Source organism: Acanthopagrus latus, chromosome 13 (assembly GCF_904848185.1).
Source record: "Acanthopagrus latus isolate v.2019 chromosome 13, fAcaLat1.1, whole genome shotgun sequence".
Classification (NCBI taxonomy): Eukaryota; Metazoa; Chordata; class Actinopteri; order Spariformes; family Sparidae; genus Acanthopagrus; species Acanthopagrus latus.
Genome location: NC_051051.1, coordinates 1248849 through 1268973, shown reverse-complemented (window position 1 = coordinate 1268973; position 20125 = coordinate 1248849). Strand labels below are relative to the sequence as shown.

Sequence of the window (20125 nt, the reverse complement as noted above, 5' to 3'; positions counted from 1 at the left end):
GAACATTTATTTTGAGGAACTGTATGCTGAATGTAACTGAACAGGATCCTGCAGGTCATGTGTTCAAACATGAGACATGTAGTGACAGGAAAGTGAATCCATGTGCATTTCAAGACTGAACTACAGATCGTCTCTTCACCGGTGCGGACCAGAACAAGTTCTGAAATAAGTCTGTACATTTGAAAGTAGCGAGGAGCCGACAGGGAACACATCTGATGTCGAGCTCGGTTTCAAACAGAACTGCTTTCCTCTCCATTCTGATGAAATGTGTAATAAACCAAAAGACTAAATAAATTAATTATACAAAATACTTCATGTATCTACACACTTCATCAGGACCCAGCGGCCTCTTTGACACCTGTGATTGGCAGCATTTAATCAAATGTTGTACAAAAGAGGATGTGAAGAATCATAATCCCAGTGAACCATCAGATACTCACTCCATGTTACATTCTGTAGACACGACGTGATTGAAATCATGAAAACTCTCACGACTCAATTCTTCACCAGCTCTCATTTTCAGCCCACCTGACTTTTATTACAAGCTGTGAAAACACATGAGAACTAAAAACAACCCTCAGCTGAAACAAACGAAACCTCTTTTTATTCTAATTAATCAGGTGTGTGTGTGGTTAGATCATCTACCCTGAAGGTCTGAAGAGAAGTTAGTTTTGACACAAGACAGAGTCAGAGACGTAGACATTTCATTTTAGAAGCAGGACGCCTGACAGGACACATGAACAGTCCTTCTCTTCCCTGAAACTCTCAGGACTCAGTGCTGAAAGTAAAAATCCTGAAACTGACCAAACTGAGCTGTGGTCCAGTCTCATCATTAAGATCCGTCAACTGTATAACAAAGAGAAATTCATCCTTCTGCTTTCTGATTTAAATGCCTCGTCCTGTGAACTTTTGTTTCCTTGAGGCTTTTAACCAAAAGAGTGATTAAAAAAGAAAAGAAAAAGGATTTTATGCCAAAACGGCCAAAGCTTTCCTCCCCTTTTTAATCTTAACTGCTATTTCTCTTCCTGATCAACGTTTCAAACCTGACATCTGTCATCTATGTCATATATATTCAGAATATGAATCATTTCCACGCAGACATCGACTGTTTTCTACCGTATTCAAAACATAGATGATGGTACATGATTGTGGTGGCACCGTCATGCTACTGCTGCATGATGAGTGATGGTGATGTGAGATAAAGTGCATTCACATGGAGCAGACAGCAGCGAGGCACTGATCTGGAGTCAGTCCTCCTCCTCGTCACTCCAGAAGGCATCTTCCTCGTCGAGATCCACACCTTGGAAGAGTCTGCAGGGAAGAAAGGACGCATTTAATCAGCGTGTCTGTAGATTCACACCTGATGAAGTGGTGAACAGACAGAAGAGAAGCGAGGACTCACTGGTTGTAACAGGGTGAATGAGGATTGTTAAAGTGGCTGTACGGGTTGACTTTGCTGAGCAGGCCCAGACACAACCAGCAGAAGTATTGTCTACACGAGGTGCAAGTCATCTTGTTACAGCCGTCCACTTTCTGCAGAGACACAGAGACGATTCATGAAACACCCGCAACAGTCACTGACATATCCTGGGAGAGATCGAAGGAATCTGCAGCGACAGTATGGATTTAATGTCAGAGAAACGGAGTCAGACGTGTGATTTAAGACGATACAGTGTCTATTTCTGCAGCTAGAGTCTGGTGCTGAGAGCGGCAGCAGCTGGTTCTGTTCTAACAAAATGTATTTTATTACTTAAAAACATCTCTGTAGGGATTTTTGCCATGATATTGTCAGATATTGAACAACTATGATCCTCTCAGTGGTAAAAACAAGTGCTTTAAGTGGACTAAACTAATAATCAGTACTTACGAGTGTTTCAGCGGGCAGCCAGCGAAACTAGCTTCAGTGTAAGCCCTGACCCGTCACACTGTCAGAGCGAGTCCACTAGAAGTTCTTCTTTTTAAATCACTTCACAGAATCCAGGTTAAAAAATACTGATCATCTATAGTGTCGACAACACACAGTTTGCTCTCGATTGTTTCTAAATATCTGCAAGATGTCGGTAAGTAAAAAACTTCTCCACCTGTCTCATACACAGAACCGGAGAGCAGTGATCGGGCCAGTGATCGGGTCAGAGCCTGTTCTACTGCACAGAGACCAGCAGAGGGCGCCCCACCTGTATATTGGTTCCACAGCGTGGGCAGCCTTTGCAGTTTTCATTGAGCCAGTCTCTGCTAAAGGACTCTTCCACTGCTTTCTGGATCACCCTCTTCCCAAAGCGCTGCTCCATGAACTTCTTCCCCTCAGTCGAGGCCGACAGGTACTCGTCTCTGAGGTTACGCAACTCATCTACGGAACAATGACAGAAAACAGAACGCTGGTTTCAACCAGAGGAATCTGTGGAACCATCTGAAACAGTTATTAATCATCATGTCACTCCAGAAGAAACTTTGTGTTTAGTTTAGAACAACACACACAGAACTGAAGAGTTAGTTTTAGGTCACTGTTTGAGAAAGAAGAGTGTTGTACTTTAACAAAGCTGATAATAATCCTGCAGATCAACTCGTCTTTCCCTCTGAAGAGTATTTAAAATGTAACTTAATCATCAGTGTAACCTTAAAGGACCTGAACAGCTGTTGATGGAGATTTTGTCAAACACACATAACAACACGAACAAAGCAGTGCCGCCTCTAACCTGCATTGATTCTGCAGTTGGACAGGCCGTGGTAGCCGAGCTTGCACAGTGTGCAAAAAGCGTACTGGCAGGCGGAGCAGATGCCCATGGTGGTGTCCGGCTCCACCATCACAGCAGTGCCGCAGGACTGGCGGGGACAGTAGACCACGTCGGCCATGAGGTCCAGACTGGACTGGAGCAACAAACGGTCATAACGGGCAAACAGCTCTTCATTCACCAGCTGCTTCACCTGAGAGAGGGACCGGGTTCATTACAGGTGAGAAGGTGGCCAATCAGATCCACACATCTTCTTTCACAGCCTCTCTCTTACCTGCAACGGTGTAGCTAACGAGGTACATTTGGGCTCAGGGCAATTAAGGCACTGAACGTTGCCGTCCCGTATTTGGATCTGGAAGTATTCAGTCATGCAGGCCTTGCAGTAGACGTGCTGGCACTCCTTGAAGCAGAGGCAGCTGGAGCCCAGCTTCTCTGAAAAGCAGATCCCACAGCAGAACACCTTGGCATCGAACACCCTCTGCCGCTGCGCCTCGTCAAAGTCCAGGAGCTGAAGTAGGAGGTCGGCACACGGGTCCATGGTGAGAACAGCACGCGGGTCCAGTCCTGTTTCAGACTTCTCCTTCTTTACTTTCCTTTTTTTCTCCTCCGTGTTCTCAGGATGACTTTCACACTGAGTCGGAGCTGAGCAGAGAAAAAAAGAACATTAGAAAGTTGTTAGAGAGGAACATGAGTTTCTGCAGACGTCTCTACACAAACAAAACAATAAATTCTGTACCTGTGGCTGCCGGGTCGGTTTTCCTGCGCTCACCACCTGCCTTACTTCCTCCTCTAATGACTTCAAGAGGAGACTGGATGCCCAGGAAGTCGATAGCCTCCTCTTTGAGGAACTGGATCCATGTGAAGAGAACCACGCAGCCTTGGTTCTCCTCCCACAGCTCATCCAGGCGCCTGCACAGAGAGCTCATCTGAGGAGGAACAAGAGAGGGATGAGTGGTACCGACAGCAACCTCAAGATACATGTGATGTAGAATTACGTAAAATTAACGTAAGCTAGCATCCTTCTTACCTGTGCTCTGGTCATCCACTTAGAGCTGAGAGTGAAAACAGGTGAGGAGGTGGATGGGTAGTCTGCAGGAAGCTCGAAGTTGAGCACCAGAGGAGGTAAGAAGCAGACATGGTATTCAGTTTGCTTCTCTCCTGCAACACACAGACAAAGTTACGTTTACAATGTGAGTGAGACTAATGTGGCTCTTTCATGACGCATACAGACACAGATCATTAGAAATCAAGACACTGAAAACAGATATTTACAGTTACAGTGTGAGGGGAAGCTGCTCAGCATAAAAGCTGCATGTTTTTAAATTTGAATCTTTTTCTGAGATCTGACAGAAAAATACTAATAATCAATAATAATGCCCACAGTAACTGTCCGCCCCTAATGGCTGTCTTAATAAGAGCAGGAGTAACTTAAAGAGAATCATATACAACATACGGTTTCTTCACCAAGCTGACTGACAGGTGTACCTTTGACAACCACTCTGAAGTCAGCAGGCAGCTCCAGGCACAGCTGGATCTCTCCCCCCTGAGCAGACTCTGCCCGGTGGAACTCCTCCTCCTCATAGATACTTGCTAAAGCAAGCAGCTCATCCTCCTGGGCTTCCTTGTCCTCAGACATTTACATTCCTGCAACAACAACACGGACAGGGCCATGAACGCAACAGAAGGGAACTTAACAAACAACACGCATGTAAAGCCAACAAGCAGCTGGCAGACATCCTGACAGATCTGCGGCTAATTAATCACGTTTATCACCAGCTGCGATCAATAAATACTGAAACAGAAACTCAGCTTGAGACAGTTTCACCCTCACTGCAGAGTATTGACTGATCGATCTGATGTGAGTTCAACACTTTTCGACAGGCTTCGTTGTAAGAGTGAGATAAAGAACACGAGAGACTCGATGTCTCAACTTTGTTGTGACATCACATCAAGCTTGCATTAGCCGACGCACGGCTCAGAAGTTAGCACGCTAGCTAGGAGAAGTAAACTTTAGCCACACTAGACATGTTTGTTATTAATGACAAGTTGGCTCACAGTCACCTGAATACACACAAGTGATGCTGTGTCAGTAAACACGCCGTGGAACTTCACGCCGGGAGACATTTCAGCTAGCTAGAGGACGAGGGAACTAACGTTAGCTAGTTAGCAGCAGGGAAGCTAACTAGCCGTGTTAGCTAATGTAAACAGTGGCTGTGGCTCCGGTGGGAGTTTGGTTCAGTTCCACTGTGGCTGCTTTAAACCAGACCGACTCGTCTGTACGTGTCAACAAAACTACCACAAGTGTGATAAAACAGTTAAAACGAGGGAATAAAGCGTTTCTTACCTTGTCCGACCCGAACTAGTGACTCCTGCACTCTGACCGGCTCATGACTGGAGCCTGTGTGCGGGACGACGCCCCCTGCAGGCGGTCAGCGTCTCTGCGTCCACGACCACATTCAAACCACAACAGCGACACTTTTATTAAACCTGCAGCGGTTAATCGATCAGCTGCCAGCTGGTCTGGTGACCGATTAATCAGTTTGAGTCATTTTAAACATACACATTTGGTTCCATCTTCCTGAATGAGTTTAAAGTGACTATCTCTGGGTTTTAAACAAAACATTTATTACTTTATATACACTAAACTACCACTTCTACTTGTTTGCTGCTTTACTCCACCACATTTATTTCATAACTTCAGTTACTTTGCAGATTACATGCTGCATCAGAGCCAGTGTATCTTTAAATTAATTCAGTTTTTCAACAATCACACATTATAAACATGCTGAATATCAGAAATTAGTAAACTCATGGTTTACTGTATACTGATAAATACTACTTTTACTTGTACTTTTAATACTTTAGTACATTTAAGACTTTTCGTATTGGTGACTTTCACCTTTTAAGTTAAAATTCAATAAAGTTTACCATCTTTGGGGAAAACCAGAAAATTGTCTCATTTGAGAAATTGGGACCAATTGGCCATTCTTACTTGGAAAAAAATCTTCAAATTGTTACTGAATACTTTCTAATTATTATTTAATCAGCTTCAAATGTATCAAAATGACCGGCAAATTAGGAGACTAGCTATTTAACAGTAGGGAAAGCATTCAAGCTAGTTTTTCAAATTTTTTCTGTCCAATAATTGATTAATTGACTTCAGTTATATTATGGTGTGTAAAATTTAAGAACTAGCGTTTTCTACATTTTGCACTAACAACCTAAGAAACCAGCTTGTTTCAGGGAAGCATTCAAGCTTGTTAGCAGTGTTAGCTCATGTAAACAGTGGCAGCAGGATATATAGGTTATAGATGTATAGTTACCATCTGTCCCATCACTGACAGGTGTCCAGGTGGTTCAGCAGAAGAGGAAATTCTTCTATGACTAATAAACTATTAAAAGACATTTTACCAGCTGAGTGTTTTCACAAGGTAAATTAAAGTTCAGCTTCCATTCACCTCGTCTGACAGCTGCAGGCAGCAGAATGAACTCATTGAAGTCATTTGTCACATCACATTTTTTTTGTTTGTCAAGATTTATTTTCTGCCTTTTTTTTTTTTTTTTTTGGTGATGTGGAATCAACAGCAGCACCAGGAGGTGATGAGTCGGACCAACATTCACTGTTTAAGTAGAAAAAAACAATACAAGGCTACCAGAGAACGACAGACCATCGCTGTAGTATGAGAAGAGCCGGTGAAGCCAAGGAAATCCTGCATGACAGTAACTTAGGATCTAGTTTCAACATACAGTACAGGTAAACTCAACAAAAACTCCTTCTCACCTTTAAAACTTTACATATTATAATTCAACAGTTACAATTATCTGTAGTGGAAAAACAAAATGCACTATTTGGAACAATCCATGTTTGTTACATGTGCTGCTGTTCCTACGATCTTATTTAGACATACTGCATTATTCTTTACATTTCATGGATGTATACTAGTTTTTCTTCTGCACGTCCACTTGGCTTACAATTCTTCAAACCTGACATTCATCCTGAACAAAACAATCTTTAAACATAATGGCCATCAAAGCAACACGGAGAAAGCAGGTTCCATCCCACAGCTTTAAGGTAGTAAAGTAGTCCATTCACTATTAATATGATGCAATATTTTTGTATTCATCAGAGAGAATGAGAAATGACATGGCAGAGAGGCCGACTGATGAACAGTATTGATTAGGGATGCTGCTGTTTGTCTTGGAGAGAGAGGCGACTGTGCCGTCGCTCTCAGGAGAACGACAGAATCGGGGGCGTGTAGCAGGACAGACGGAGGTGAAACTCAGAGGACGACAGCTGTAACAGTTAGTCGATGTCCATCTCAGGGAGCTTGTTCTCTGCTGTCCCCTGCTCCTTGCCTGCAGGTGTGGCTTTGTCTGGGTTGGACTGCTGGTTCTCTGTTCCCTCCTGTCCATTGACCGGCCCGTTCTCCGTCTTCTCCTCCTTAGGAGGCTCCACCTTGGGCTTGGGTTTGGACACCACGGGGTTACAGGCTGCATACAGCTCCTGAACGGGGACAAACAAAACACTTGTTAAAGAGAATGTAGAAAAGCTAACTTTTATATTTTGTTTACCTGATCCAACTTTAAATTAGATGGATTTCTACGACCTGATCAATCAAGAATTGGTTTATTTTTTCCCAGAAATCTGCAACTGGCGTCTGCAGAGTATCTGTGCTCCCCATATTTATTCATTCATTCATTACCAGGAAAATCTTTTGCAGTTCAAAGAAATTAAAGCTCTCCAGTTGTAATGTGATCTGCAGTTCCCAATTTGTAGTGAAGGTGGAGTGAGAACGTTGCTTGTTTAGTTTCACTTCCTGATCGTTAGACATCAGTGCTGTGGGACGCACGCTGTTAGTAGTCGCTGCTGCTGCTGACGTGTTTTTCAAGCTCAATAATGAGCTGGGACACAGAAATCACTCAGGACACCTGGTTTGTGTGGGGCTGGAAGTTATTCTGCTGCTGGCGTGTGGTGTCAACACTTTTTACTGCTGCAGAGAAAAATGAACATTTTTCCTCCACCAGTATTTCCACAGTCGTATCCGTCTTAGCTGAACTCTGCGTACCTTCATCTTGGCCTGGATCTCTTGAACCTTGACCACTGGCTCCAGAGTGAGGTCCTGACTGTTCTGCTGGTTCATCTTGCTGTTCATCCAGACCATGGCGTCGTTCACCTGCTTGTCCACACGAGTCACCTCCAGCTCGTCCAGGTGACTGTACTGCTCATCCTGTTGGGGGAAAGCACAGGTCACAGGTTAGTTACACCTACACCCACATCAGCTGTTCTCAAAAACTGCTGATATACAAACAAACTGCTGCTACTCTAATATACAGAACTCTCTGTGTGTCACGTTACCTTTGCCTTGTAAGCTTCAGTGATCTTCATGTACATCTGGATCTGTCTGCCAAGCTCCTCGAAAGCTTTTGGCCTCTCCTCAGATTCCAGGTATCGCTCAAGAATCGGCTGACCGAGTTGCTGATTAAAGGAACAACATCAGGTTTTAGTCAGCGCGTCTTCGAGCGATGCAGACACAATGCAGAGACGAGGCTGATTCACCGATTAATGACAACAGATCAACTTCTGATAATAGTGATTTTGTCTTTCTCCTATTTTAAATACTGATCTATAAATATCAGTCTTATCTTCAAACACAGAAAACAGCTGTCAAACCTCACAACACTATTTTTAGACCCGTTCTTTAGTTATAAGAACAAGAGAGGAAACCATTCTGATCACAAAATGTCTTCAAACATTAACGTTAAAGAATTTGAAATCTGTCCATTTGTCTCATTTTTAAATAAGTGCTGTCCACGTTGGTGTGACGAGTAACACATCAGTCTTTTTCTCTGATGACAAACACCAACACTGTACAGAGAGAAGCTGCCGTCTCTTTATGATCAACTGTCCCGTCACCCTGCAGGCCCGGTTACCTTCAGCTCAGCCAGTTTGTCAATGTAAACTTGTTTCTGTTGGTCCTCTCCGTCTTCATACAGCCAGTTCTCCGTGTCCTCCAGTTTTAACGAGAACGTGTCGCGGTCCTGCATGTTGTACAAGAAGAGAGAATAAATTCACAGTTAATCACAACCCATGTTTTATTTCCACCTTCATGCCTCGAGTGTGATCTCTACTCACAGCTTCATTCACAAACTTCTCCAGGACGCCGTGCAGTTTGTCCCTCATCTCATAGACATACTCCTCGACGTTGTTTTTCGCGTCGTTCCTCTCCTTCTCGAGCTTATCCTGCATGATCATCTTACCCTGGAAGAGTCACAGTGGAGACGTTACTGACACATACAGACCAAAGACGGGACATCGAACCACGTGAGGACGGAGACGATAAAGCAGGAAAACAAAAGACATTCGGAGATGATTATATCTAACTTCTTGAGGAAAAACATCTTCCTCAGGAGAAAAACCTTCCATCAGATGAGGCACAGCCATTATAATACAACCATTCATTGCAAAGTGGCTGACAATACGTTCTTATAGTTTTAAATTTAAAGCAAGTGACACCAGGAGCAGTAAGTCCAACGATAACACTGCTCAGACAAATACCCCGAGTGCGTGCCAGACATTCCTGGAGATTTTTAGAGCGTTACCTCATTCTCCACAAACGTGTTCAGTACGTCAGGGGACAGCTGCCACTGCAGGCTGTTCTGGATGGGAAGATCCACTGTCTTCGTTTTAACTTTGGGCTTCTTGGCCTGTGGGGGCTGGTCGGTCTTCTTCTCCTGCTTGTTGTCCTCCATCGTCTGAAAGAGGAAAACAGAAATTATAAGATCTTTGTATTCTCAGAAAGATTCCTTTACACCATAAGAGTGTCTGCTATGAGCATCTGGCAGAAATGGAAGTCCTGCGTATCTGCTCCAGATCTGGCCGGAGCTGCAGTGTAAGATAGACTAAAGTCAAACCTGACAGTGACACGTGGAGCTGGACCAAACATGGATCTGGTGGAATTTAGAGGTTACTAATTACTACTAATTCCCCTCAAACTCAACAAAACATGTCCTTTAATAAAATAAGCAGGTGACCAAATCCAGAAGTGATACAAAAAAACAAATCCCTCAAATGTTTAAATACACTCAATCCTTGTGTGTGTGTGTGTGTGTGTGTGTGTGTGTGTGTGTGTGTGTGTGTGTGTGTGTGTGTAAATGCACAACAACCTTTGCAGAATGTTAATTATCTTGTGTCAAACATGGAGTTACTATACAAGTTAGTGTTCTTAATGGTCACCTTAGTGCTGGGCGATAAAGCTTTTTTCTTCGAGCTGTCAAAGTTAATGCGATACCAACATGTTGGTGCAAACTTCTTTTAACAGCATTAAGACATTTTTGATGCATGTCATGACCCTCAGCCTGCCCCGTAGTTTGGGCAATCAGGAAGTGATGCAGCAGCAACGTTGCTCACAGCTCTGAGAGAACAACTCTACCTGAGACAACGTTCACCTCTACAGGTGTACAGTTGGACGCTGTGTTTAGTGTTACATTCAGGTCAGTCTGCTCATCTGTTGTTTGCTGGTTTGACTTGAGTTTGCGATGCAGAACCTCTGAGATGATTCTGGAGAATATTCTGTATTCGTTGTTTTGGACTGTTACAATAATAATGTTTGATGTTTCCCACATCTCATGTGTTGGATCTGCCAAACAACTGTTTAAATGTATTCTCTTACTTTATGGAACAGTTTTTACTTTACAAGCCTGTTCAACGGCGGATGGGGTTCCTTTGGAACACTTTATTGCTGTTGGTTTCTTAACAATACTTAACTCTGTGGTTCTCGCACACAGAGGCGATATAAGAATGTGTCTTTGTCTTTTTGGTAAAATAGGTTTTAGATGAAACAGCAGAACTACAAACAGGAGCAGTTTTCTCCACCATTTTAACTCTCATACACTTTGTAGTGTGTATGTGTTTACACTGGAGTTTATTGGACCGTATCGCCCAGCACAAGGTTACCTCCATCTCCTCGGCCTCTGATTTCTTGTCTCCGTTGTCTCCAGACTGATGTTTCTGATCCTCCTGGTCCACCTGCATTTTGTTCTGACACATAGTAACAGAAGAACAGACATAGTACATACTGTGAATCATGTTGACACAACGCATGGTAGTTTGTGTCTCTGGATTTTCTGAACATTTCAACATTTGCACCCTCAGTCAGACAACAACCGCACAAGTATTTGTAAGGTTGAAACACTGTGTTGACTGTGTTTTTGTAGATAATTTCTGTTGTGGATTTCAGTCTTATTTTCCCTCTATTCAGGGGAGGCTCTACCACAGCTCCATGTTTTCAAGCTCTTCACAGGCACTATTTGTTGCAGAGGGTTTGTGTTTGAACACTAATAGCCCAGGTGCTGATAAAAGTGTCCACCTGCTCCACAACTGTGACGCATTATTTGGGGGAAAAAGGCCAGAATGAATGCAAATTAGTCCAACAGTTGGTTCTGGATCGCAGATCGTGACTAACAACCCAAAATAAAATGTCAGACAAATTACAAAGAGGCATTAGAGAGAAATAAACACAGCCCAGTGAAGGTGTCGGAAGCTTGTGAGGGCAGAACATCTAAATTCCAGAGTGATGAGATGAACGACTATTAAAAACTAAGGTGTGGCCAAGCTGAGGCTGTGTGTGTGTGTAAATGATCTGTGAGGTGAACCAAAGAGAAAACCACACACACACACACACACACACACACACACACACACACACACACACACACACACACACACACACACACACACACACACACACACACACACCTCCTCCTCCTTCACTGTCTGGTCCGTCTCCATTGGCTCCTCTCCCTCCACTGTTTTCACGACCTCTATTAACGAGGCGCTAGCAACACTGAACATCCCGTGAACGTTGACCCGGACTTTCACTTTGACCTTTGCACTCTCCCCAGACGCCTGAGGAACCACATTCTGGATCAGGAACTGGCCTGTAGAGACAGAGGAAAGAGTCACGGTTTAGAATATAAGTGAAAAATGCTCTTATATTGTTGTGGAGGGGTTTAGAAAAGACGCTAAAATGAATCACAAGGACAGATTCAACATCTTCAGCATAATGTCAAACATCTTGTTAACTACAGATTTAATTAATAAATACAAAAAATCAGAAAGTTTCTGTCAGTCAAGCTTTTTCTTCTGTCAAAACAAACAAAAGGATTTATGCCACGCTCGTTACTGTCCGCTTGTCTTCCCTGAACTTGCAGTACCTATAGAGGTGTTGGGGCAGGGCAGCTCCTTCGGGTTGTTGTAGTAAGCATCTAGGGTGAAGGACTCTTTCCGGAAGAACGTCAAAACTTTGGAGAAGGGAGCTGCGTGGTTCTTTGGGAAAACCTCACAATCACTGTGAAAAATAAAACACCAGAAGGAAGTGAACAAGACAAGACAATTGAACAGAAAGAGTTGAAGATATTTTACAGATTAGTTCGTCCATCATCTGCCTTCATTCACCAACTTGCCCTCTTTATTCACAGCTGAACTTTATAGACTTCTTCCTAGAACACCTAGCTTGACTTGACTGATTGTTCTGTATGTTTTCCTCTCCTGTCACTGTTCTGTTTTTTTGTCTTGCACGTAAAGAAAAAGAAGGTAATAATTCAGTAAAATATGAATGCACCTGGCACAGACTTCAGATAATAAGACCTGAAATACACAGTAACAGACTTTGGGTGTGTGCAGCAGGTTTGGCAGAAAACGCTGCAAGTACAGCTTAGAGCGGCTAAAAAGATAAAAAGATAGTGGCAGCACCAAGGTGTGGTCCGGTCCCACGTAGACTTCTTGTCTTAACTACAAGTTGCAGGAAGATTTAATATTGAGAGTTGTTGACAATATGCCTGCATAAGTAGTTTCAGATGTGTAACTACAGCATTAACACAGATTAAAATTACACAGATTAAAGAAAACATTAACTCATGTACTAATGCTGTCTAAACATTTAAATACAGTAAGACACATCCATTAACTCCTAAAAACTACTTCCTGACAGTCTGTTGACAGCCACATCAGCATCAACAGTAGAGACTGAAGCATGAACTTGTGTTTGATGCTCTGACAGAGATCGTACCTCAGTCCCTCCTCTGCAGCAGAGTTCCACTTTAGGGAGATGGAGTAGGGGACGACATCTGTGATGGAGAACTCTCTGACTTTAAATGCTGGAGACAAGATGGCACACTGAGGAGAAGAAGAGAAACATACGTCAGTGTTGTGTCTGGAGTTTCAATGCCAATGACAAAAGGAAAACGTGATTTGATTTGGATATTTCTCCCACTGGACCCAAGTGTCTGGTCGTGACAGGTGAACTTCACCTGCAGAGCGCAGCCTCTGGCCACAGCCTCGTCTGCATTCAGGGTGGTGCTCAGCTCTTTGCCGAAGAACTTGCTGATACGTTCTTTAATGGCGGGGATTCTGGAGGCCGCACCCACAATCTCCACTGCATAGATATCCTCCTTTTTCAGCTCTGGGTGCAGGAAGACAGAGATGGACATGGCTTGTGAAAAGATTACAGAATCACAGCTTCATCCAACTGTTAATACTGAAATGTTAAGCTTAAGCCACAAGTGTGCTTACTGAACAATCACATCCACAATGATTTTTCTCCAAATCTAAATACAAAGAATAATTAGAGGGAGGGAAGAAGGCAGGTCGTGCTGCCAGTGTCCGAAGGGAGGGCCCGTCTCAGCGAGAGCACATGACGCGCCTGAACCTTGTCGACATGAGTGTGCACATGCTGAAGGGGAGAGTCCAGCTGCTATTAAAGTCAGATGTACTCACTGGTTTGTTCCATGACGCTGCGCAGGGGACCCTCGACTTTGGCCAGCAGCCCTGCACACATCTCCTCAAACTGGCCTCTGTGGGACACATGGTCATAGATTATTAATAGACTCACACACAGTCAGGAACAGTGTGGGGCAGGCAGGTGGATGCTGGGTAACTCTCAGACTCATTTTCTAATAATATCAACATAATCTTTAATCTGATATTCTAACACTAGTCCACATAATCAATAAATAGAGTAGACAAGAAGCTTTATATTCACTGGTTCATCTTAAATGTTTTACTTAGTGTTTTCTGGTCCACATGTTGTTGTCACCTTAAGTCTGTATCTCACCTATTAAGTTTACTGGAGACATCAATGTCATTCATGAAACACTCAATGTTGAGAGGCAGGTCGGAGGAGTTGGCACTCATCAGCTTCTTGAGCTTCTCGCACTCTTGGTAGAGTCGCACCAGCGCCCGGGGCTTGGACCTGACATCCAGCTTGTACTTCTTCCCAAACTCCTCACAGAAATAGTTGACCAGGATGGTGTCAAAGTCCTTCCCGCCAAGCTCGGAATCAAACGCTGTAGCCAGGATCTGACGGTGGAGGAAGAGGAGAGGATAGATGTTTGAAGTGGATGGATAAAAGTTGTATATCACCACACATCTACAAATCTAGGACGGGTGAAAGTCTAGGAAAATCTCAAATGACTTTTTTCAAACAAACTGATCAAACAGGTTTTTGCCTTTGTGAGCCCACAAACACACACACACACGTGGCAACTGCACTCCTGATAAACTATAACATGTAAAACAATTCATCAGCTTCATCCTTGACTGCACTGCTTCCCATCCAGTCTATCTCTACCAACATGACAATAACAAACTACCAAAACCAACAAGCAAACAATGCTGTGGCATCATAACCTCCCCTAAAACATTCCTCCCCCTCAGGGTTGCCTTTCAGAATGGGCACAAATTATTCATCACTCACCTTGAGCTTTCCTTTATTGAAGGCACAAACCGACACCTGGTAACCTGAGTGGCCCACGTCCACAAACACCACTATCCTGGGCTTCTCCTCTGGAGCCGGCAGGTCCTGTTTGTAGATGCCATATGCCAGAGTCACTGCAACACACAGACACAAGCACAGGTCATGAAATGTGTCACTACCAAACTATTAATACAAGCAAAAAACTTGTAGGCAAAGCGTTATGATGTGTTTAACTCCATCTGCTTTAGAAAGTTAAAAACTAAAACATAATAAATGTAAAAACACTTGATGCCATGTGGCCTCTTTTCAAAAGGTGTCAGAATTTATAAAGGTATCTCCAAAACTATTAGGGAACAGCAGAAGTGCTAACTGCTGCTCCCTATACTTGACTTGCTACTTTTTGCTGTGACCATCTTTGGCTGTAGGAACTAGCTGCTGTTGACAAGTAGGTCAATTAGCTGTGGAGCCAAGTGGCCCAATTAGCCGAGGGGAGTCTGGGATGATGGGGTGTGTCACCGCGGGCAGCAGGGCCACCCACTGAACATCACTCGACACCAGACTGGGACTGAACACAGCCTCTGAGACTGACAGATGACAGTGTGGACGGGAGTTATCTCAGCTCTGACCAGGACTTAGACTTCAGGGATGCTATCTTCATGGGACATCTGACAGTACATAAACTTTGAGATCATCAACACGGTTCTTTCTTCATAATCAAAGTTTTAAAGTCTAGTGTCCCCTTTAAAGAAGAATCTGAAAATCTAGATGACAGTTCTCAGGGCATGAAATCAATGATGTGGTGATCTTTACATAAATGTACCTGCAGTGGTCTCATTCATTAGTCGTAGACAGTTGAGGCCGGCGATCTGAGCTGCGTCCATCACAGACCTTCTCTCTGCATCAGTGAAATAGCTCGGGACCTGGGAGGGGAAAATGCAGTTTTAATACAAATCATTAAGCAGTCACAGTGAGTGAAGATATTAGTGTTGACCGGATTCAACTGGAACTAACACTGAGTAAGAAACAAACACACGTACTATTACTGTAAGACATTTAAAAGACGGCAAAGATGTCTGAAATGAATTGGCTGCATCACGAGATGTCTGGATAACGTTACCGTGTCTGTTTCTCTGGGTGCCAAAACAAAACATCTCCTTGTGGAAAAGCTCAAGCGCTAAAATTAGCTATTGGCCACAGTGGTAATAACATGTTGTCCATCTGAAGGGCTGATGCAAACTGTAGAGTTAGGGCCAGTAAAAGCAACAGCCCCTCTGTGCGAGATCTGTAACATTACATAACAGATGCTGCTGGTGAATTCATTTACCAACCACAGCAATACACACACACACACACACACACACGCACGCACGCACACATCCCACTCTTCACCGACAAGGTGCACAGGAGGAAATAAAGCTTTCACAGAAGACATCTGGTGAAGTGTTCAGAGCGAAATGTCACATGAACAGGTGGTAATATATTTATACACCTGGGAGGCAGATTTCTCCAGGCATATTTTAACCTAAACTACTTGAAAATGCGAGAGGGTGACATGAGTAGCTTCCACTCAAAATATCAGGATATAAATGTAAAAGCCATATTGCATTTGGGTACAGAGAATGGCAGAAAGTACGGTGATAAGAGTGCAGCCCTGTCAGTCCTATGACAAGTCTTTAAATAAGCTGGTTGAAGAGATCCAGCAAGTAAATTAACACCTCTGCAGACATTTAAAGCCCCCAAGATAAAATATATTGCCACGAGAATAAGCCTAAAAGACATCTACTCACACATGGAAAAGCAGAAAACGAATGCGCAGCACTGACAAATCTTTGTTAGAAGTTTTATAGATTTGAAGACATCCTGCTGAGGCCATGAGACCGCTGCAGACGTCTGCAGAGATGCTCACCGAGATGACACAGTCCGCAACCGGCTTCTTCAGCGCACTTTCAGCAGTCTCCTTCAGTTTGGTCAGCAGCATACCGGTGACCTGCTCGATGCTGAACACTTTTTCCTCCTCCATGTACATCACCTACACATGACAAGAATTAGGAAGATTGTTTAAAAAGCTTTAAAACAGCCATGAACAAGAAATGTTTTTCCTTAAAAATGGAAAATGGAAAGCTCATTAAACAGGCGCCCACAAAACCCAACATCTTAGAAAGCTAATGCAATAAAATATGTAAATATGCAATCAGGAGACGTTTCATGTGAGGGGTGATTTTGCAACAACAGGTTGATGCAACTGCCTTGGTTTTGTCATTTCTTGTGCGGGCATCTTCCCAGAGAATTCACATTAATTATCTCCAGAGGGACACAATAAAACACACCAGGCTTTGTGCTTGCAGCGTGTAAGAACACTGGGAAGGTTTTGAGCCGCTACACCAACTACATTTTTCATATTCAGACATTTAGTCGCCTGGGTCTGAGGCGGTGCTTCCACCACAGATTGATGCTATACGAAAATAAATATGACAACTTTAGATAGAGCTGGTGAAGACTAGAGCACAGAGCACAGCAGGAAATAGAGGAGAAAGCACTATAGTCAAGAATTATCTGTTCTGTTTCACTCTGTTAAATTTCTCATGGCTGTCCCTTTTTATTCTCGAACGTCCTACTTCAAGCGTACAGTCTTGACTTAAGCCTTACGTTCAAGTTTTCTTTTTGGGAATCGTTGTTTCTTTTCCTCCCTACTTAAGGTAACCTTAAGGTAACCTGTGTAGCTAATCTCTCATATGGCAGAGGCACAGTAAAATTGTCAATCTTACTTTTATACCGGTGGACCCAGTGGGCATCTGTGCAAGTTCATACACCAAGTTAGACTTGGCTGACTGGATGTAGGGGTCTGTGAAAGCCCGGCCATGGAATCGCTTGAAGCCTTGTACCGTGTTCCGACAGTTGGTCACCACCTGGACATCATGAGGGAGGCAAAAGATGATAAAATAATGAAATAATTACAGTGTTTTGCATTTAACAACATGGTTGTTAGCAGGATGCATGAATTGATTTTACCTGGCTCTTTGCAGCGGCTCCTATTGACCGATTTCGTGGACCGAATGATACAAATGACCTGCAAGACAACAAAAGAAAACGTTATGCTATGACTTCACATTCTAGTATGAGCAGGCAGTCTAATCTGCTTGTATAATCCGCCTTTTGTTTAATACACCCAAAATCAAGACAGCTTTACATGTCTGTTACCGAGCAGTCTCGTCTACACATGACCTGACATTTAAGAGCCTAACCCACATGAAACTGAACAGACATTTTACCATGTCTGCAGTGGCAACACATGCAGTTTGTTGTGTGCTTTGGTAAAATTCAGCGTGTGCTACCATGAGGGTTTGGCCTCATGTCAAAGTGAAATCTTCCACAATGTATAATAATGTACAGTATGTATGATAGATCATGCTGAGGCCTGGACTGTGGATTCATGCAGACCCATCTGTTACTAACTGCACAGTATTATATAAACACAGGCTGAAGTGGTTGGTCCACTTATATCTTGTATCCACTTGTCATCGTCCTCCCTGTCAAACACAGATGTCGGAGCTGCGGTCGCCATCAACACACACGCCCAGTTGCTAATGTCTATGATGGATCGGAGCAACGCGTGGCTGAGAATACTGGTCTCAACAGGCACTCGACTACATATTGAACTGAGCAATAATTTGTTGCATGCAGTGTTTCTTTTTTCTCTTAAAACATTCAAAACTATCCCTATGACAAGATACCAGGGTCAATTTGACTTCTCAAAATGGCATTTCTTGTAATATACCAAAAAAAACAATAAGTATTCAGATTTTTTTTTAAAAAGCAAGCCTCTCTTCCCAGTATTGATTTTTTTTTTAACTTTAAATAAATTAGAATTTTTCAATTAACTAATCTGATCAGTTAATCCAATTAGTATTAAGAGGCCTGTTAACATTATGTTCCACTGCACATCAGGGTGTCAGTACATGATATCTTCTCAAACAGATGTTGCTTCTTTTTACCTTTAGATTCATTCAAAATATTCGATATGCAATGGAAACATGGTATACATTAAGTCAAACCTAAAGTTTAAACAAGGAAAGATAACACACTTCTTTAACATGAATATCTTATAAAGACAGTCTGTAACTGCTTTCTTGAAAGCAGTCCTGTTTTTCATTAAGTCTCCTCAACATGGAGACATGTCAATATCTTACAATCGATGACAGCTGACCCCTTGAAGATGTTGATTAAATGTGATTACAACCTGTGTGGGTACAAGGTGTGCTCAGACAGTCAAACGAGCAATGCTTAACAATTTTAAACCACTTCCTCAAAAGATCGTTTGATCACAAATAAACACGTTTGGGCTAAATTAAATTAAATCTAAAAAAGCCACATCTCCTGGACGAGTCATTAAAAATGTTCTAGAATATTCCAACAAGCGGTTGGCTCGCTGTCTGTCGTCATCGCGGAGAACATCACGCATAGCGCTTGCTTTCCACACGGGGCACACCGGTTGGTCGACTTTCGCCTTAAAGACGTGAACAGCAATTAGAACAGGGGGAGGGGGGGAACACCGCCCGCCCGTGTTCGCCGGGCAACTAAAATCCGTTTTCAACCCGTACAGTACGTTAATAAAAACCATGTTAGCTAGCCAGCTAGCCCCGTGGCTGATGTCTGAAATAGAGCAACCCCAAAACTGCGTAAACTGAGGATGAATTCTAGATGGATCCATGTTCGCCACGGACACATTAAGAAACGGTTCACTAAAGTCTGAGTGCTAAAAGCCTAATTAGCCATCGCATCACACAGAGAAATAAGTTTAGCTAACGGTAGCTAGTCAGTGGAGCGGTGTTCACGTGCAGCACCCCGACACCGGTGAGGACAACAACACAATTAAATCCCCCTCTGCCATAACCATTCCCTCACAAGTCCCATTAATAATGCCTGTATGTCAGGTACTTACGGTGTACATCTGTCGCTGTACTCATTAGCGACTGTCTCGATCCCTCCGGCTCGGGCTACAGCTACATAGCAGCTTTGAAAGCCCAAGTCAAATCCCACCACTGACATCTTCAGCGATACGGCTGTCTTCCTCCGGCTATAAGCGTATCTACAGGTGAATATATAGACAACAAAAAGTAAGGTTCAGCTTCAGGTTAAAGGGGCTGAAAAGGTCGGGGGGAGTAGTTGTGTTGCGCTGTGTTAAGTAGGGCTACTTCTAGTCATAATCCACACCGCTGACTAGTACCGGTGTCTATGCTCTCTACTGTCCCGCAGCAAATATCGCGAGATTTACCCAGTTCTCGATATCTCTGGACCTTTCTATAACCATGTGAAAGACTGTTCTCCAGTATTCGAGTGTTTAGGGGAAACATCATGAGATTCTTGACTTTTGCCAGACAGTACTGGTGGTTTCGATCACTGCAGATGTAAATTACATAAATAAATCACCGGCTGTGTGGTTGCTGATGCCCGGGATCGACTCTAGGCTGTGCTGTATGAGGGTGTTGGAAGTATGAGGTCATATTTTACATGCTTTACTGAACTGACCACAACAATAGAGCTGGGCTTTTGTAATATTTGCCACAACACTGTTTTTGTTGTCACATCAATAATTCATTATAACACAAAACACAAATGTGGTCCAGCAAGACAAGACATGTATGG

At 43.2% G+C, this 20125-nt stretch overlaps 2 protein-coding genes across 4 annotated transcripts; both read right to left on the bottom strand.

The window, feature by feature from the left end:
* Window positions 1–511: 511 nt before the first annotated feature.
* On the bottom strand, window positions 512–5230 carry rnf14 (ring finger protein 14). Its single transcript, XM_037118743.1, has 9 exons — window positions 5074–5230; window positions 4215–4373; window positions 3757–3887; window positions 3466–3655; window positions 3004–3371; window positions 2694–2922; window positions 2175–2347; window positions 1403–1533; window positions 512–1311 (listed from the first exon to the last, which is right to left on the bottom strand). The coding sequence occupies exons 2-9, from the start codon at window positions 4363–4365 to the stop codon at window positions 1248–1250; spliced, it is 1437 nt and encodes a 478-aa protein (XP_036974638.1). The 5' UTR covers window positions 4366–4373; window positions 5074–5230; the 3' UTR covers window positions 512–1247.
* Window positions 5231–6245: 1015 nt separating this feature from the next.
* On the bottom strand, window positions 6246–19732 carry hspa4a (heat shock protein 4a). Of its 3 annotated transcripts, none has more exons than XM_037118740.1 (19): window positions 19422–19732; window positions 17492–17549; window positions 17248–17388; window positions 16389–16511; window positions 15303–15402; window positions 14483–14616; window positions 13841–14085; window positions 13504–13580; window positions 13038–13189; window positions 12797–12903; window positions 11943–12076; window positions 11485–11666; window positions 10684–10767; window positions 9330–9482; window positions 8863–8988; window positions 8661–8768; window positions 8086–8205; window positions 7796–7957; window positions 6246–7233 (listed from the first exon to the last, which is right to left on the bottom strand). In XM_037118740.1, the coding sequence occupies exons 1-19, from the start codon at window positions 19526–19528 to the stop codon at window positions 7033–7035; spliced, it is 2514 nt and encodes an 837-aa protein (XP_036974635.1). In that variant the 5' UTR covers window positions 19529–19732; the 3' UTR covers window positions 6246–7032. The 3 variants fall into 3 exon arrangements, with proteins under 3 accessions (XP_036974635.1, XP_036974636.1, XP_036974637.1); XM_037118741.1 differs by lacking the exon at window positions 19422–19732 and adding an exon at window positions 18720–18867; XM_037118742.1 differs by lacking the exon at window positions 19422–19732 and adding an exon at window positions 18670–18688.
* Between the last annotated feature and the right edge of the window lie 393 nt (window positions 19733–20125).